This window comes from Budorcas taxicolor, chromosome 15 (genome assembly GCF_023091745.1).
Source record: "Budorcas taxicolor isolate Tak-1 chromosome 15, Takin1.1, whole genome shotgun sequence".
Classification (NCBI taxonomy): Eukaryota; Metazoa; Chordata; class Mammalia; order Artiodactyla; family Bovidae; genus Budorcas; species Budorcas taxicolor.
This window is the reverse complement of record NC_068924.1, coordinates 15651040-15671823: the sequence shown is the minus strand read 5'-3', so window position 1 is coordinate 15671823 and position 20784 is coordinate 15651040. Positions and strand designations below refer to the sequence as shown.

The 20784-nt window shown below is 40.4% G+C and overlaps 1 protein-coding gene across 1 annotated transcript in view; it reads right to left on the bottom strand.

Moving 5' to 3' along the window:
* The window catches only part of CWF19L2 (CWF19 like cell cycle control factor 2), a 148800-nt gene that overhangs the window by 89235 nt on the left and 38781 nt on the right, over positions 1-20784 (bottom strand). The window contains exon 7 of the mRNA XM_052652985.1: positions 7629-7735. Coding sequence (XP_052508945.1) covers positions 7629-7735 — 107 coding nt within the window. The remainder of the gene's footprint in view (positions 1-7628; positions 7736-20784) is intronic.

The following is a 20784-nucleotide window of genomic DNA, read 5'->3' as shown; positions in this document are numbered from 1 at the left end:
AATTGTGTAGTAGTTTTAACACTCTTTGGCATTGCCCTTCTTTGGTACTAGAATGAAAACTGACTGTTTCCAGTCCTGTGGCTACTATTGAGCTTTCCACATTTGCTGGCATATTGAGTGCAGCACTTTCAGAACATCATCTTTTAGGATCTGCAATAGCTCAGCTGGAATTCTATCACCTCCACTATCTTTGTTCGTAGCAATCCCTCCGAAGGCCCATTTGATTTCGCATTCCAAGATGTCTGAGTTTAGGAGAGTGATCACACCATTGTGGTTATCTGGATCATTAAGATCTTTTTTGTATACTTCTGTGTATTCCTGTCACCTCTTTCTATCTTCTGCTTCTGTTAGGTCTGCACCATTTCTATCCTTTATTGTGCCCACCTCTTTATGAAATGTTCCCTTCAATTCACTTCAGTTCAGTCGCTCAGTCGTGTCCAACTCTTTGCAACCCCATGAAGCACTGCACGCCAGGCCTCCCTGTCCATCACCAACTCCTGAAGTTCACCCAAACCCATGTCCATTGTGTCAGTGATGCCATCCAACCATCTCATCCTCTGTCATCCCCTTCTCCTCCTGCTCTCAATCTTTCCCAGCATCAGGGTCTTTTCAAATGAGTCAGCTCTCTGCAGCAGGTGGTCAAAGTATTGGAGTTTCAGCTTCAACATCAGTCCCTCCAATGAACACCCAGGACTGATCTCCTTTAGGATGGACTGGTTGGATCTCCTTGCAGTCCAAGGGACTCTCCAGAGTCTTCTCCAACACCACAGTTCAAAAGCATCAATTATTCGGTGCTCAGCTTTCTTTATAGTCCATCTCTCACATCCATACATGACTACTGGAAAAACGTGGTATCTCTAATTTTCTTGAAGAGATCTCTAGTCTTTCCCATTCTATTGTTTTTCTCTATTTCTTTGCATTGTTCAGTTAGGAAGATTTTCTTATCTCTCCTCGCTATTCTTTGGGACTCTGATTCAGATTGGGTATATCTTTCCTTTTATCCTTTGACTATCATTTCTCTTCTTTTCTCAGCTATTTGTAAGGCCTCCTCAGACAACCATTTTGCCTTTTTGCATTTCTTTTTCTTGGGGATGGTTTTGATCACTGTCACCTGTCAATTGAGTTCAGTTCAGCTGCTCAGTGTGTCCAACTCTTTGCAACCCCATGAATCGCAGCATACCAGGCCTCCCTGTCCATCACCAACTCCAGGAGTTCACTCAGACTCACGTCCATTGAGTTGGTGATGCCATCCAGCCATCTCATCCTCTGTCATCCCCTTCTCCTACTGCCTCCAATCCCTCCCAGCACCAGACTCTTTTCCAATGAGTCAACTCTTCCCATGAGGTGGCCAAAGCATGGGAGTTTCAGCTTTAGCATCATTCCTTCCAAAGAAATCCCAGGGCTGATCTTCTTCAGAATGAACTGCCTCTTGAGAAACCTATATGCAGGTCAGGAAGCAACAGTTAGAACTAGACATAGAACAACAGACTGGTTCCAAATAGGAAAAGGAGTACGTCAAGGCTGTATACTGTCACCCTGCTTATTTAACTTCTATGCAGAATACACCATAAGAAACACTGGGCTGGAAGAAGCACAAGCTGGAATTAAGATTGCCAGGAGAAATATCAATAACCTCAGATATGCAGATGACACCATCCTTATGGCAGAAAGTGAAGAGAAACTAAAAAGCCTCTTGATGAAAGCCAAAGAGGAGAGTGAAAAAGTTGGCTTAAAGCTCAACATTCAGAAAACAAAGATCATAGCATCTGGTCCCATCACTTCATGGGAAATAGATGGGGAAACTGCCACCTGTACTATGTTACAAATCTCTGTCCATAGCTCTTCAGGCACTCTATCAGATCTATTCCATTGAGTCTATTTGTCACTCCCACTGTATACTCATAAGGGATTTGATTTAGGTCATATACCCATGGCCTAGTGGATTTCCCTACTTTCCTCACTTGAAGTCTGAATTTTGCTACAAGGAGTTCATGATCTGAACCAGTCAGTTTTTGCTGACTCTATCTTCTGCTCCAAGAATATAATCACTCTGATTTTGGTACTGACCATCTGGTGATGTCCACCAGATGTCTACCATCTCTTGCGTTGTTGGAAAAGGGTGTTTGCTATGACCAGTGTGTTCTCTTGGCAAAACTCTGTTAGCCTTTGCCTTGCTTCATTTTGTACTCCAAGGCCAAACCTGCCTGTTACGCCAGGTATCTCTTGACTTCCTTGCATTCCAGTCACCTATGATGGTTTGGGTGTTAGCTCTAGAAGGTCTTGTAGGTCTTCATAGAACCGCTCAACTTCAGCTTCTTTGGCATTAGTGATTGGGGGCATAGACTAGGATTACTGTGACACTGAATGGTTTGCCTGGGAAACAAACAGAGATCATTCTGTTGTCTTTGAGACTACAACCAAGTACTGCATTTCAGACTCTTTTGTGGACTATGAGGGCTACTCCCTTTCTTCTAAGAGATTTGCCCTCAGTAGCAGATATAAAGGTCATCTGAATTAAATTCACCCATTCCAGACCATTTTAGTTCACTGATTCCTAAAATGTCGATGTTCACTCTTTCCATCTCCTGTTTGACCACTTCCAATTTACCTTGATTCATGGATCTAATATTCCAATGCAATATTGTTCTTTAAAGCACCAGATTTTACTTTCACCACAAGACACATTGACAGCTGGGCGTTGTTTCTGCTTTGGTTCAGTCTCTTTATTCCTTCTGGAGCTATTTCTCCACTCTTCCCCAGTAGCATATTGGGCATCTACTGACTTGGGGAGTTCATCGTTCAGTGTCACATCTTTTTGCCTTTTCATACTGTCCAAAATCACTGCAGATGGTGACTGCAGCCATGAAATTAAAAGACGCTTTCTCCTTGGAAGGAAAGTTATGGCCAACCTAGATAGCATATTAGAAAGCAGAGACAAAACTCTGTTAACAAAGGTCCATCTAGTCAAGGGTATGGTTTTTCCAGTAGTCATGTATGGATGTGAGAGATGGACTATAAAAAAAGCTGAGTGCTGAAGAATTGATGCTTTTGAACTGTGGTGTTGGAGAAGACTCTGGAGAGTCCCTTGGACTGCAAGGAGCTCCAACCAGTCCATCTTAAAGGAGATCAGTCGTGAGTGTTCATTGGACGGACTGATGTTGAAGCTGAAACTCCAATATTCTGGCCACCTGCTGCAGAGAGCTGACTCATTTGAAAAGACCCTGATGCTGGGAAAGATTGAGGGCAAGAGGAGAAGGGGATGACAGAGGATGAGATGGTTGGATGGCATCACTGACTCAACAGACATGAGTTTGAGTGAACTCCAGGAGTTGGTGATGGACAGGGAGGCCTGGAGTGCTGCGGTTCATGGGGTCGCAAAGAGTCAGACACGACTGAGCGACTTTACTTTCATTTTTCACTTTCTTGCATTGGAGAAGGAAATGGCAACCCACTCCAGTGTTCTTGCCTGGAAAATCCCAGGGACAGGGGAGCCTGGTGGGCTGCCGTCTATGGGGTCACATAGAGTTGGACACGACTGAAGTGACTTAGCAGCAGCAGCAGCATAGCAAATATAAGTAAAAAGGAAACATGAAACTAACAGGAAGATTTATTAAAAGGTCTTAAGTCAATATCCCCAAAAGAGTAAATACTACAAATAATCATATCAAATGGCAAAAAGTATATGAAAAAAAAAAAAGAATCCACCTGATTAGTAAACAAATGATAAAAATAAAAGCAAAGAAAATATCTGCTTACCAATCACAGTAGCATAGACTCTAGAAAACATACTACTACTATTGAAAATCATATGAAAAAAAATAATTTTATTGAGTGTAATTCCTTCGATCCTTCTACAGAGAAATTTTGCAATATATATCTCACTGTAAGTATCCATATCCTTTAATTGGCAATTTCACTTTTAGTGATTCTTTTAAGAAAATAACCAGGTAAGTATACAACATTCATTGGAAAAGATGGGTATCACAGTGCTGTTTAACAGGGAAAAAAATAAAAACATATAAATATCTCTCCACTAATATAAATAAATAATGGGTTGTTGTTCAGTCACTAAGTCATGTCCAACTCTTTGCAACCCATGGACTGCAGAACACCAGACTTCCCTGTCCTTCACCATCTCCCAGAATTTGCTCAAACTCATGTCCACTGAATAGGTGATGCCATCTAACCATCTCATCTTCTGTCGTCCCTTTCTCCTCCTGCCTTTCCCAGCATCAGGGTCTTTTTCAAAGAGTCAGAACTTTGCATCAGGTAGTTAGGTACTGAAGCTTCAGCTTCAGCACCAGTCCTTCCAAAGAATATTCAAGGATGACTTCCCTTAGGATGGACTGTTTTGACTCTCTGCAGTCCAAAAGACTCAAGAGTATTCTCTAGCACCATGGTTCGAAAGTACCAATTCTTCAGCACTCAGCCTTTTTTATGGTCCAATTCTCACATCCATACTTGACTACTGGAAAAACCATAGGTCTGATTATATGGATCTTTGTCAGCAAAGTGATGTCTCTGCTTTTTAATACACTGTCCAGGTTTGTCGTAACTTTTCTTCCAAAGAACAAGCATCTTTTAATTCATGGCTGCAGTCACCTTCCACAGAGATTTAGGAGCCCAGGAAAATAAAGTCTGTCATTGGTTTCATTTTTTGCCCATCTATTTGCCATGAACTGATACCATGATCTTAGGTTTTTGAATGCTGAGTTTAAGCCAGATTTTTCACTCTGCTCTTTCATGTTCATCAAGTTTCTCTTGCCTCTTTGCTTTCTGCCATCAGGGTGGTAGCATCTGCATGTCTGAGGTTGCTGATACTTCTCCCGGCAATCTTGATTCCAGCTTGTGACTCATCTAGTCAGGTATTTCACATGACGTACTCTGCATTTAAGTTAAATAACCAGGGTAACAATATATAGACTTGATGTACTCCTTTCCCCGTTTTGAACCAGTCTGTTTTTCCAAGTCTGGTTCTAACTGTCGCTTCTTGACCTGCATACTGGTCTCTCAGGAGGCAGGTAAGGTGGTCTGGTATATCCATTTCTTTAAGAATTTTCCAGTTTGTTTTGATCCACACAGTCAAAGGCTTTAGAGTAGTCAGTGAAGCAGAAGTAAATGTTTTTCTGAAACTCTCTTGCTTTTCCTATGATCCAATGAATGTTGGCAATTTGGTAATCTGGTTCTTCTGCCTTTTCTAAGTCCAGCTGATATACTGAGAAGTTCTTGGTTTATGTACTGTTGAACCCTAGCTTGAAGGATTTTGAGTATTAACCTGCTAGCATGTAAAATGAGCACAATTATATAGCAGTGGGAACATTCCCTGGCATTGCCCTTCTTTGGGATTAGAATAAAAACTGATATTCTCCAGTCCTTGACCTCTGCAGAATAACCAAATTTGCTGGCACATTAAGTGCAGCACTTTAATCTAAAAGCACCTTTTAATCCTAAAGGCATTAACTTTTAGGATTTTACATAGCTAGGCTGGCATTCCATCACCTCCACCATATAAATATATGTATAAATATTAAGAGATCATTAAAATGTATGTATTTACTGGCATCCAACTATGTCTGCTTGTGTAAGTTTGAAACAAACAGAATGTAGACTGTAAGCTTATGCTATGTCTGTTGTCAGACTCTTTCTGATCCCAGAACTGAAGCTCTCCAGGTTCCTCTGTTCACGGAATTTTTCCAGGCGAAAATAATAAGAGTGGTTTGCTATCTTCTGCTCCAAGGATTTGCCCAACCCATGGATCAAACTTGCGTGTCTTAGGTCTTCTGCATTGGCAGGCAGATTCTTTACCACTGAACCTCCAGGGAAGCCCAGTCTATATGCCTACTTTTGTAAAACTATTTTAAAATTATATAATAATTAGGAAAAAATTATATATATATATATATATATATATATATATATCTCAAAACATTAATATAGATTCTCTTCAGATCAGTTCAGTCACTCAGTCGTGTCTGGCTCTTTGCGACCCCATGAAATGCAGCTTGCCAGGCCTCCCTGTCCATCACCAACTCCCGGAGTTCACTCAAGCTCACATCCATTTTATACAATTACAAAAGAAATGCATATTTGTTTTCTAAAGAATGCATAAAAAGTGGAGAATGGTCCAAAGTGGAAAAGTCTCTTTCATCAGTAGAATCCCCAACAATCTCACTCCCTGGAAATAACTATTTTAGCTTCATATGTGCCCTTCCAAAAATTGTCTGTGCCAAAGCAAATATATGGGGTTTCCCAGGTGGCTCAATGGGTAAAGAATCTGCCTGCAGTGCAGAAGACACAGAAGATGCATGTTCAACCCCTGAGTCAGGAAGATCCCTTGGAGAAGGAAATGGCAACCTGCTCCAGTATTCTTCTCCGGGAAATTCCACGGACAAAGGACCCTGGTGGGCTATAGTCCATGAGGTTGCAAAGAGTCAGACATGACTGAGTGACTGAGCACAGCACAGCATGCAAATATAGGTATGGATATATGTGTATCAGTTCAGTTCAGTCGCTCAGGCGTGTCCAACTCTTTGCAACCCCATGAATCACAGCATGCCAGGCCTCCCTGTCTATCACCAACTCCCAGAGTTCACTCAAACTCATGTCCCTCGAGTCGGTGATACCATCCAGCCATCTCATCCTCTGTATTCCCCTTCTCCTCCTGCCCCAATCCCTCCCAGCATCAGAGTCTTTTCCAATGAGTCAACTCTTCGCATGAGGTGGCCAAAGTACTGGAGTTTCAGCTTTAGCATCATTCCTTCCAAAGAAATCCCATGGCTGATCTCCTTCAGAATGGACTGGCTGGATCTCCTTGCAGTCCAAGGGACTCTCAAGAGTCTTCTCCAACACCACAGTTCAAAAGCATCAATTATTCGGCACTCAGCTTTCTTCACAGTCCAACTCTCACATCCATACATGACTACTGGAAAAACCACAGCTTGACTAGATGGACCTTTGTTGGCAAAGTAATGTCTCTGCCAATAACAATTCTCTCACTTTTTGTTTACTCCTTTCTAAACCTCTTTCTATTCAAATTTTAAAAAACAGGACATCAACAGCTACTGAAACAGAAAGATTATTCACACATTGTGAATGGGGGAGCTGGTTCTAAAATATATTGCTTCATTATTCCATTGTTTTATACACACACACACACACACACAGTAATCATGCCATGTTTTAAGTAAGACAGATCATGCTGCATAACTTAAGCTTATGCAGTACTGTATGTCAAGTATATCTCAATAAAACTGGAAGAAAATGAATAAATATCACTTTCTAAAAGCAAAAAAAAAAACAGTACTAATATCAAAAGATATTCTATGGAGACTTTCCTATACTATTGAAATTTCTTCACAACAAGAAAATGCTGCTTTTACTTTAAAAACATACATTCTTAAACTGTCCTTACTTAAGTTTCATATTCATTAAATTTTATATTTAAATACGCTCATAGGTTTATCTAAAAATGAAATGCAAAACATGGCTTCAGCAGTTGAAGAGAGTTAGAACTGAAATTTAATATCAAGTCAATTAAAAAATGTATCCTAGCACAAAACACTAACAAAATTAAAGTCAATTTCCATATAACTTTGAAAATAATTCATCTCCTAAATACCAAGACTTACCCCGTATCTTTCAGCTACAATGTCCTCAAAATTTCTATTTTGTTTCTCAGCTTGTTCTTTCATTCTTTGATAAGACTTCCTTAGCCAGCTTAGACCACCATCTTCTACTGAAATTCAATTGCAATATTAAATGTCAGTACTTTTCATGTGGTTATAACAGAATATTTACTGCTACTACAGTAACTATGAAATTGCATATTATTGTTTGAACATATAAAAATCATAAGTACATTTAAAATTCAACATATATTTGAGTGCCTATATATGTAAGGCACAGTTTTGCAATAATGAGAAAAGAAAAATGAAAAGAAACACCTGGGAAATTCCATGGTGCTCCACTGACTAATACTCTAGATTCCCAATGTAGAGGGGCCAAATATGATCCATCAGGGAACTAGATACCACATGCTGTTGCTAAGAGTTCACATGCCACAACTAAAAGTACTGCATGCCATAACTAAGAGTTTGCATGCTGCAACTCAGAGTTTGCATGCCACAATGAAAATCAAAGACTGTGATGCAACACTCAGCGCAGTCAAATAAATTTTAACAATAAATATTTAAAACAAATAAAAAGAAATAAAAATAGAACTACCCTAAAAAACCTGGAATCTAAGAAAATGAGGATAAGAGAAGATAAACATAACAAATATTACATTTTATCAAAAGAGTATTTATCACTATTATAAAGAGTTACATAAAAATGAAAAAAGGAGAGAATTATTTATAAATATAATATCAGGGGACAATGTCACACACCAGGATGAAAATCGAGTTGGATTTCTACAAAGAATAGAGTATGCCTCAAAACAAATTAAAGCTGAGAAAGGTACACACCTAGCTTTTTTTAGGGGAAAAAAACTACTTCAGATATAACTTAAAGAACATATATGGAGATGAGACCAGTCAAGATGCTGGAACAGAAGGACCTGAGGTTCACTTCTTCTCACAAGCACATCACTAATTACATCTACAAATGAAACAATTTGAACACACCACATGCTGAACATTAGCAGAGGATCTTGGATACATTAAAAGACAAGAAAAGATCCCCAAATGACCAGATAGGATGGAGAGGAGAGACATAAAGCAAAAGAGGAAACGAGATGGAATCCATAATCTTGGGGTGGTGGGGCCGGGGTGGGGGTGGGGGAGTGGCTGAAGAAGAGGAGAGGTTACCACATCAGGAGAAGGCCCCTTGAATATTTAAGAAAACTGAAATCATTTCAAGCATCTTTTCTAAACACAACACTATGAGACTAGAAATCAATTACAAGGAAAAAAAAAGTCAAAAACACAAACACATGGAGGCCAAACAATATACTACTAAATAACCAAGAGATCACTGAAAAAATCAGAGGAAACCAAAAAATATAGAGAAAAACAATAACAACAACACAACAACCCAAAACCTATGGGATACAGCAAAAGCAGTCCTAAGAGGGAAGCTTACAGCAATTCCATCCTACCAAGAGAAACAAGAAAAATCTCAAACAATTTAATCTTACACCTAGAGCAACTAGATAAAGAAGAAAAAATCCAAAGTTAGTAGAAATAAAAAAATTATAAAAATCAGAGCAGAAATAAATGAAACAGAAACAAAGAAAACAATAGCAAAAATCATTGAAACTAAAAGCTGGTTCTTTGGGAAGATGAACAAAATTGACAAAGTTTTAGCCAGACCCATCAAGAAAAAGAGAGAGAGGACTCAAATCAATAAAATTAAAAAAGAAAACAGAGAACTTACAATTGACACCACAGAAATGCGAAGGATCAGAAGAGATTACTGTAAGCAACTATAGGTCAACAAAATGGACAATCCAGAAAAAATGAACAAGTTCTTAGAAAGATACAACCTTCCAAGACTGAACCATGAAGAAACAGAAAATATGAACAGATCAATGGAAGGAAATGAAACTGAAACTGTGGCAAACTCTATCCAACATTTAGAGAAGAAACAAAACCAACTCTTCTGAAACTCTTTCAGGAAATTAGAGGAACACTCCAAAACTCACCTAAAAGGCCACCATCACTCTGATACCAAACCAAAGATCTCACACACAAAAAAAGCAAAATTACATGTCAGTATCACTGATGAACACAGACGCAAAAATCCTCAACAAACTGCTAGCAAACATAATCCAACAATACATTACAAGGATCATGATCAAGTGGGGTTTATCCCAGAGATGTAAGGATTACTCGATATACACAAATCAGTCAATGTGATACATCGTATTTAATAAACTTAAGAATAAAAACCACATGATTATCTCAATAGATGCAAAACAAATTTTTAACAAAATTCAACACACTTTTACGATTAAGAAAAAAAAAAAAAAAAACCTCTCCAGAAAGTGGGTTTAGAGGTAACCTGCCTCAAAATAATAAAGGCCATATAGGACAAACCTACAGATAACATCATACTCAGAGGTGAAAAGTGGAAAGCATTTTCAGTAAGATCAGGAACACAACAAGTATGTCCACTCTACCACGTTTATTCAACATAGTATTAGAAGTCCTGGCTACAGCTATCAAAAAAAAAGAAATTGAAATTGAAAAGCTTCAATACTTTGGTCACCTGATACAAAGGGCTGACTCGTTAGAAAAGACCCTGATGCTGGGAAAGATTGAAGGCAGGAGGAGAAGGAGATGAGAGAGGATGACATGGTTGGATGGCATCACTGACTCAATGGTCGTGAGTTTGAGCAAGCTCTGGGAGATGGTAAAAGACAGAGAAGCCTAGCATGCTACAGTCCATGGGGTTGCAAAGAGTCGGATATGACTGAATGACTGAACTGAACTGAAACTGGAAAAGAAGTAAAATTCACTGTTTGCAGATGACATGGTACTATGCACAGAAAATCCTAAAAGATGCTACCAGATAACTACTAGAACTAATTTACTAGAATTTGATAAAGATGCAGGATACAAAATTACTGCACAGAAATCTCTTGTATGCATACCTATGCACTAACAAAGAAAGATTGGAAAGAAAAATTAAGGAAACAATTCCATTCACCACCACAAAAAAAGTAATAGAATACCTAGGAATAAGCCAATCTAAAAACGTAAAAGATCTATACTGAGAAAACTACAAGATACTGATGAAAGAAATAAAAGATGACACAGATAGAGAGATACATCATGTTTCTGGTGTATGGAATGGAAAAATCAATACTGTGAAAATGACTATATCGCCAATCTACAGGTTCAATGAAATCCGTATTAAAACTACCAATGGCATTTTTCACAGATCTGTAACAAAAAATTTTACAATTTATATGAAAATAAAAGAGGTCACAAACAGCCAACACAACCTTGAGAAAGAAAAATGGAGCTGGAGGGGTCGGGCTATACTACAGGCTGACTTCAGACTACACTACAAAGCTACAGTCATCAAGACAGTTGTGGTACTGGCACAAAAGCAGACATACAGATCAATGGCACAGGATAGAAAGCCCAGAGACAAACCCACCCACATATGGTCATCTAATCTATGACAAAGGAAACAGGAATATACGACAACAGAAAGACAGTCTTTTCAATAACTGGCACTGGGAAAACTGAACAGCTACCTCCAAGAGAAAGAATCTGGAGCATACCCTAACACCATACACAAAAGAAAACTTAAAACAGATTAAAGACCTAAATGTAAGGTCAAATACTATAAAACTTTTAGAGGGAACCATAGGGAGAACACACTCTGACAAAAATTGCAGCAATATATTTTTCAATTCATCTCCTAAAATAATGAAAATAAAAACAAAAATAAATTAATTGGCCTAATTAAACTTCAAAGATTTTGCACAGCAAAGGGAACCATGAACAAAACAAAGAGAAGAATCTCAGGATGGGAAATGATATATGCAAATGAGGCAACTGACAATGGATTAATCTCCAAAATATACAAACTTCTCATGCAGCTCAATATAAAAAAAAATTTCCAATCAAAAAAGAGTGGAAAACTTAAACAGATATTTCTCCAAAGAAGACCTTCAGATGGTTAAAAAGCACATAAAATGATGCTCAACATTTCTCATTATTAGAAAAATGCAAATCACAACTACAATGAGGTATTACCTCATCCTGGTCAGAACGGTCATCATCAAAAAATCCATAAACAAACAAAAGAATAAAAAACAAAACAAAAAACTAATAAACAAAAGATTAAAAAAATAAAAGAATATTTTTTTTTTAATCCACAAATAATAAATGCTGGAAAGGATTCAGAGAACAGGGAACTTTCTTGCACTGTTGGTAGGAATGTAAATTGATATAGCCACAGTGGAGAATGGTATGCAGGTTTCTTAAAAACGAAAAATAGAACTACCATATGACCCAGCAATCTCACTATGGGGCATATATCTTGAGAAAACCGTAATTTAAAAAGAAACATATACCCCATTGTTCACTGTAGCACTATTTACAACAGCCAGGACATGGAAACAACCTAGATGCCCATCAACAGACGACCGTATAAAGATGTGGTACACACACAATGGAATACTACTCAGCCATAAAACTGACTTATTTGTAGAGATGTGGCTGTATCTAAAGTCTATCATACAGAGTGAAGCAAGTTAGAAAAACAAATATCATATATTAACACATGTATGTGGAATACAGAAAAATGGTACAGATGAACCTACCTGCAGGGCAGGAACAGAAACACAGAAGGACAGAAAGGACACGTGGCCACACAGGGGGAAAGGGAAGGTGGGATGAACTGGAGATTAGGTTCAATATAAATACACTACCATGCGTAAAACTGATAGACAGTGGGAACTTTCTGTATAGCACAGGGAGCTCAGCTCAGTGCTCTGTGATGACCTACCTGGATGGGATGGAGAGAGGGAAGTTCAAGAGGGAGGGAATATATCTGTAAATATAGCTGATTCGCTTCATTTTAGAAAAAAAGTAATACAACATTGGAAAGCAATTATACTCCAATTAAAAAGCAGAAGGGCTTCCCTCGTGGCTCAGTGGTAAAGAATCTACCAGTCAATGAGGGAGACATGGGTTCGATTCTTAATCCAGAAAGATCTCACATAACACAGAGCAACTAAGCCCACACGTCACACTACTGAGCATATGTTTCAGAGCCTGGAAATGCAACTACTGAGTCCACATGCCACAACTACTGAAGCCCACACACCATGCCAGTGGTCCACAAGAGAAGCCACCACAATGAAAAGCCCATGCACCACAACTAGAGAGGAGGCCCCACTCTCAACTAGAAAAAGCCCACACACAGCAACAAAGACCCAGTATAGCCGAAAATAAAAAACTCAATTATTAACAAGAAGGAAGAAGGAGTGACAAGGTCTGGCTTTTTGGCCTGAAATTCCCTATCCCTGGTAATAAGAATTTCTTTCTATCTCAAGATACAAGGACTGCATCTTTTATGAGGTTTATTCCCTGTTTTCAGGAAGGTAGAGGAGGGGTCAAAGTGTCCTTCTTGTATCAGCTCTTTCTCAAGTAACTTTAATTCAAAATAATCAATATTGAATGAACTCCTGAGGTGGGGTTTAAAATGGTGGGAGAACAGGAAACAGTTAAACTCCCTTCACAGAAACATTGAAAATACATTTGAAAATACACCTACAAGTGGAACTATTCACAGAGATAGCTACTGAGCACTGACAGAAGACATTGGACCTCCAAAAAGACAAGGAAAACCTCCATGTAACTGAGTAGGACAAAAGGAGAAAGAAAAAGAAGGAATCAGGCTTGCACCCCAGGGAGAGAACTGTGAAGGAAGAAAGGCTCCCACACCTTGGAAAGGCTCTTCACCAGCAAAGAAATTAGACTGGATAGAGACAGAGGTTTTGGAGCCTAAAAACAAGAGAGCAGCAACTGGCTTGTGGAAGTCACCGCCAGCCTATGCTCCTCAATGTGAAATGCTCCTCTGTCAGTAAGGATGGGGGTCAAGTGCCAAGTAAAGCTCAGACTCTGAAGCTCCGTCCCAGGGAGGGGACAAAGGTTAGGTGCAGAAACAGCTGAAGAGTTCAGGCCATGGCAACCGAGGGTGTACTAGGAAGAAGTCTGGGCTCCCCAAAGAGGCAAGACACCCTCACTGGGAGATGGAGGGAGAGAGAAGCGGGATCACCATAAAAGCTTCTTTTCCTGTTAGCACTCCCAAGCAACAGGACTTCACCTACATGGGCTCCTTGTGTGGGTGCAAATCACCGCTGCTGCCATCCTGGGATCCAGAGGCGGGCATGGCTACCTCTTTCAGGCCCACAGGCAGACACCAGGCCCTGCCCATGCAGAGCTGGAAGGGCACAGACAGCTTCCAAAACTAGAAACCCCACTGGCTGACACAGAAGGGCGAGACTGAGCTACTGGAAATTGCACCAGTGGGCCAGAGGACCCACCTCCACTAACCTAGAGGGGCACAGACACCTCAGCCACTGGGAGCTCCCCCAGAGGGCCCAGGACCCGCCTCCACTGACCTAGAGGGGCACAGACACTCCAGCCACAGGAAGCTCCCCCAGAGGGCTCAGGACCCGCCTCCACTGACCTAGAGGGGCACAGACACTCCAGCCACAGGGAGCTCCCCCAGAGGGCCCGGGACCTGCCTAGGCTGTCCCGGAAGGGCACAGACAGCTCCCCAACCAGAGGTCCTGCCAGCAAGGCACAGAAGCTGCCCCTGCTGACGCAGAAAAGCACAGAGAGATCCAGCCGCTAGCAGTTCCACCAGGGGCCCTAGGACTCACCCTGCCGACCTGAAAGGGCGTGGCCAGCTTCCAAAAGGAAAATTTCCACAGGCAGGTCACAGGATCCACCCCTGCTAGGCTGGAGGGGCACAAACAGCTTTACCTACGAGGAATTCTTCTGGGGGTGGGGGACACAGGATCGACCCCAGCTGACCCGGAGGGGCACGATCCAGCCACTAGAATTTCATCAGCAGGCCCCATGACCTGCCCAGGCTGTCCTGTGATGACGCATGAAGCTTCCACACAGGAAATGTCAGTGGTTGCTGACATCCCCCCAACAGTCCCAGAAGTATATAAACAGATCTCTCTAGTACATAATCTGTCATTGGGTACCAGGACCTGTCCCTCTGTCCTGGCATGGCATGGATAGCTTTCAAAACTGGGAAATCCATCAGTGGATGTCAGAACCCACTCTGCTGTCCTGGGAGGGCAGGGATATTTCCTGCTACTAGGAAGTCCACCAGTGGGTGCTGGGACCTGCCTTACTGTCCCAGTAGGGTGCAGGTAACTAGCCTCCACTAGGAAATCCATTATCAGGATCAAGAGTTGCCCTGTTGTCCGGGGAGCACACAGAAAATCCTCATTACTAGGAAATTTTTGAATGGGTCCAGGGATCTACCTCATTATCACAGAAGGGCACAGATAGCACAACCCCCACCCCCACCAAACACACACACATACACACTAGGAAATTCACCCAGAGGAGGGGCTGAAAACCACAGCTAAGCCCCAGGAAGTGAAGTCACTCAGTCGTGTGCGACTCTTTGCAACCCCATGGACCGTGGCCCACCAGGCTCCTCTATCCATGGAATTTTTCAGGCAAGAGTACTGGAGTGGGTTGCCATTTCCTGATCCAGGGGAAACCCCAACAGCTATGTAACTAAAAAAGATGAGTTGAAACCTCTCCTCAAGGCTATGCAAACTGCAAAGTTACACCTCCACTGACAACTTCCTAAATTCAGCCCCTATGAAACATCCAAAAGAACAACAAGTACTTTGCAACTGGGATGGGCTATAGCAGCTGTGAACTCTGTAGACAGGTACATGTGAAGACAGGGACAAACCAGAGTTCGAGCTGCGTCCACTGCTCACACAGTGTGACCAGCTGAATGACTACTGCAGCACTGATACCTAACTTCACTGGACCCATGCTGGAGGACATGTGAAAACAATACCTGAAGAGTCATCAGGGCCAACTGCAGGCATACTTATAGTTAAGGTGGGACCCAGAGCAGCACTCATAACAAGTTGTGAGCACACAAAACAGCTGAAAGGGGACACAACAGAGTACAATAACAGGTGAACAGCTCTAAAAGATTAAAACTCAGAGGCTTCCCTACAAGTGAGAGTGCTCTAATCCTGCCTACATCACAGAGCAGATCAGAATCACAGCTAGGAAACAGATTTTGGATATTCTGCTTTCAAAACTAGGGAGGAGACCTCGCCCGTGACAGGGCAGTGATAGTGACAGAGCAACCAGGAGGGCCCACTCAATATCGAGGGCAGGCTCCAATCACTACAGCTCAGTTCAGTTGCTCAGTCATGTCCGACTCTTTGTGACCCCATGGACTGCAGCACACCAGGCTTCCCTGTCCATCACCAACTCCTGGAGTTTACCCAAACTCATGTCCATAGAGTCAGTGATGCCATCCAACCATCTCATCCTCTGTTGTGCCCTTCTCCTGCCTTCCATCTTTCCCAGATTAGGGTCTTTTCCCAATAAGTCAGTTCTTCCCATCAAAGAATTGGAGTTTCAGCTTCAACATCAGTCCTTCCAATGAATATTCAGGACTGATTTCCTTTAGGATTGGCCACTTTTACCTCCTTGCAGTCCAAGGGACTCTCAAGAGTCTTCTCTAACACCACAGTTCAAAAGCATCAATTCTTTGCTTTCTTTCTGATCCAATTCTCACATCCATTCATGACTATGGAAAAACCATAGCTTTGACTAGATGGACTTTTGTTGGCAAAGTAATGTCTCTGCTTTTTAATATGCTGTCAAGGTTGGTCATAGTTTTTCCTCCAAGGAACAAACATCTTTTAATTTCGTGGTTGCAGTCACCATCAGCAATGATTTTGGAGCCCAAAAAAATAAAGTCTGTTACTGTTTCCATTGTTTCCCACCTATTTGCCATGAAGTGATGGGACTGAATGCCATGATCTCAGTTTTCTGAATGTTGAATTTTAAGTCAAGTTTTTCACTCTCCTCTTTCACTTTCATCAAGGGGCTCTTTAATTCTTCTTTGATTTCTGCCATAAGGGTGGTAACATCTGCATATCTGAGGTTATTGATATTTCTCCCAGCAATCTTGATTCCAGCTTGTGCTTCAGCTAGTCTGGCATTTCGTATGATGCATTCTGCACCTAAGTTCAATAAGCAGGGTGACAATACACAGCCTTGATGCACTCACTTCACAATCTGGAACCAGTCTGCTGTTCCATGTCCAGTTCTAACTGTTGCTTCTTGAACTGCATATAGGTTTCTTGGGAAGCAGGTAGGATGGTCTGGTATTCCAATCTCTCGAAGAATTTTCCAGTTTGTTGTGATCCACACAAAGGCTTCGCTGTAGTTGATAAAGCAGAAATAGATGTTCTTCTGGAACTCTTGCCTTTTCAATGATCCAATAGATGTTGGCAATTTGATCTCTGGTTCCTCTGCCTTTTCTAAATCCAGCTTGAACATGTGGAAGTTCATGGTTCACGTACTACTGAAACCTGGCTTGGAGAATTTTGAACATTACTTTGCTAGCATGTGAAAGTGTAAGTGAAGTCGCTCAGTCGTGTCCGACTCTTTGCAACCCCATAGACTATAGCCTACCAGGCTCCTCTGTCCGTGGGATTTTCCAGGCAAGAATACTGGAGTGGGTTGCAATTTCCTTCTCCAGAGGATCTTCCTGACCCAGGGATCAAACCTGGGTCTCCAGCATTGTAGGCAGACGCTTTACCATCTGAGCCACATGTGAGATGACTGCAATTGTGCAGTAGTTTGAACATTCCTTGGCACTGCCTTTCTTTGGAACTGGAATGAAAACTGACCTTTTCCAGTCCTGTGGCCGCTGCTGAGTTTTCCAAATGTGCTCGCATATTGACTAAAGCAATTTCAAAGCATCATCTTTTAGGATTTGAAATAGTTCAACTGGAATTCCATCACCTCCACTAGTTTTGTTCATAGTGATGCTTCCAAAGGCCCACCTGACTTCACATTCCAGGATGTCAGGCCCTAGGTGAGCGTGGGTAATCACACCATTGTGATTATCTGGGTCATGAAGATCTTTTTTATATAGTTCTGTGTATTGTTACCACCTCTTCTTAATATCATCTGCTTCTGTGAGGTTCATACCATTTCTGTCCTTTATTGTGCCCATATTTGCATGAAATGTTCCCCTGGTATCTCTAATGTTCTTGAAGTCATCTCTAGTCTTTCCCATTCTACTGTTTCCCTCTATTTCTTTGCACTGATCACTGAGGAAGGCTTTCTTATCTCTCCCTGCTATTCTTTGGAATTCTGCATTCAAATGGGTATATCTTTCCTTTTCTCCTTTGGTTTTCACTTCTCTTCTTTGCTCAGCTATTTGTAAGCCCTCATCAGACAACCATTTTGCCTTTTTGCATTTCTTTTTCTTAGAGATGGTCTTGATCATTGCTTCCTGTATGTACAAACCTCCATCAATAGTTCTTCAGGCACTCTGTCTATCAAATCTAATCCCTTAAATCTACTTGTCAGTTCCACTGTATCACTGTAAGGGATTTGATTTAGATCATACCTGAATGGCCTAGTGGTTTTCCATATTTTCTTAAGTCTGAATTTGGCAATAAGGAATTCATGATCTGAGCCACAGTCAGCTCCCGGTCTTGTTTTTGCTGACTGTATAGAGCTTCTTCATCTTTGGCTGCAAAGAATATAATCAATCTGATTTCGGTACTGACCATCTGGTGATATCCATGTGTAAAGTCTTCTTTTGTGTTGTTGGAAGAGGGTGTTCGCTATGACCAGTGTGTTCTCTTGGCAAAACTCTATTAGTCTTTTACCTGCTTCATTTTGTACTCCAAGGCCAAATTTGCTTGTTACTCCAGGTATCTCTTGACTTCTTCCTTTTGCATTCCAGTCCCCTATAATGAAAAGGGCATCTTTTGGGGGTGTTAGTTCTAGAAGGTCTTGTAGGTCTTCATAGAACCATTCCACTTCAGATTCCTCAGCATTAGTGGTTAGGGCATAGACTTGGATTACTGTGATAGTGAATGGTTTGCCTTGGAAATGAACAGAGATCATCTATTCTTTCCAAGGCAAATCAAACTCAGATCAAGAATATAAAGGCATAAGCCTCTGGAGAAACCACACCCATCAGGAAAGAAACTCAAGAAGCAAGAGGAATTGCCACTGGAAACCTGCAGAAAGGAGACAACAAACAGTAAGCTTATGGATAAAAAAGAGATGACAAAGAAATATGATGACATGAAGTAGCAAGACAGAAACATCCAAGAACAACTAAATGAAGAGATAAGCAATCTATCTGAAAAATAATTCACAGTAATGAAAGTGAAGGTGGTCCAAGATCTTGGAAACAGAATGAAGGCAATGATCAAGAAGATACAAGGAAATTTTAACCTAAAGACTAAACAGAAATAACTAAGACAATAATCTAATTGAAAATATGCTAGAAGAAATCAATTGCAGAATAACTAAGGCAGAAGAACAGATGAGTAACCCAGAAGACAGAATACTGGAAATCTCTGGCACAAAACAGAATCCAGAAAAGAGAATGAAAAGAACACACTCTCAAGAGACCTCTGAAACCACACTACATGTACCAAAATTCAAATTAAATAGGCCCCAACAGAAGAAGAAAAAGAGAAAGGACCTGAGAAAACATCTGAAGATACAGTCAAAAAATTCCCTGACATGGGAAAGGAAACAGTCACCCAAGTCCAGGAAATGTAAAGAGTCCCATACAGCAAAATCCAAGAAGCAACACAAGACACATATTAGTTAAACTAACAAAAATTAAATACAAAGTAAAAAATGGTAAAAGCAACAAATACCATACAAGGGAATCGCCATAAGGTTATCAGCTGATTTTTCAGGAGAAATTCCGCAGGCAACAAGAGACTGACGGGATATATCTAAAGTGATGAAAGGAAAAAATCTACAATGAAGAATACTCCACCCAGCAACAGTCTCATTCACATTTGATAAATCAAAAGCTTTACAGATAAACAAAAGCTAAGAGAATAAAGCCCCACCAAACCAGCTTTACAACAACTGCTAAAGGAACTTCTCTAGGCAAGAAACATAAGAGAACAAATGAGGAAGGGAAGAAAAAAGACTTACAAAAACAAATTCAAAACAAGGAAATGGCAGGAGAAACATACATATCAAAAATTAACTTAAAGGTAAATGGATTAAATGCTCCAACCAAAAGACACAGCTGAATGGACACCAAAACGAAATCTGTATATAACCTGTCTAAAAGAGACACACTTCAGACCTATAGACATACAAATGGAAAAGTGAGGGAATGGCAAAAGGTAATCCGTGCAAATGGAAATCAAAATAAAACTGGAGTAGGAATAATCATATCAGACAAAACAGACTGTGAAATGAAGACTGTTTACATGAGATAAGGAAGGACAGTACATAATGATCAAGGGATCAATCCAGGAAGAAGATATAACAACTGTAAATATTTATGCATCTAACACCTTAATACATAAGGCAAATGCTAAAACCCATAAAAGGGGAAATAACAGTAACACAATAATAGTGGGGGACTTCAATATCCCAGTGATACTAATGAACAGATCATCCAGACTGAAAATTAATATGGAAACAAAAAGCTTTAAGTGGCATATTAGACCAGATAGTTTTAACTGATACTTATAGGATATTTTATCCAAAAGCAGCAGAATATACTTTCTTCTCAAGTGCATATGGAACATTCTCCAGGATAGACCATAGCTTGGGTCATAAATCAAGCCTTGGTAAAATTAAGAAAACTGAAATCATATCAAGCATCCTTTCCAACCTCAATGCTATGAAATTAGAAATCAATTACAACACACAAACACATGGATGCTAAACAATGTGCTACTGCACAACCAATGGATCACAGAAGAAATAAAAGATGAAATAAAAAAAACCCAGAAACAAATGACAACAAAAGCATGAACAGTCAAAATCCATGGGATGCAACAAAAGCAGTTCTAAGAACCAACTTTAGCAATACAATCTCACCTAAAGGAACAAGAAAAAAATCTCAAACAACCTAAACTTATACTTGAAGCTACTAGAGAAAGAACAAACAAAACCCACAGTTAGTAGAAAGAAATCATAAAGATCAGAACAAAAATTACTGAAATAGAAACAAAGAAAAAAATAGCAAAGAACAATGAAATAAAAAGCCGGAATCTTTGAGAAGATAGATAAAACTGATAAA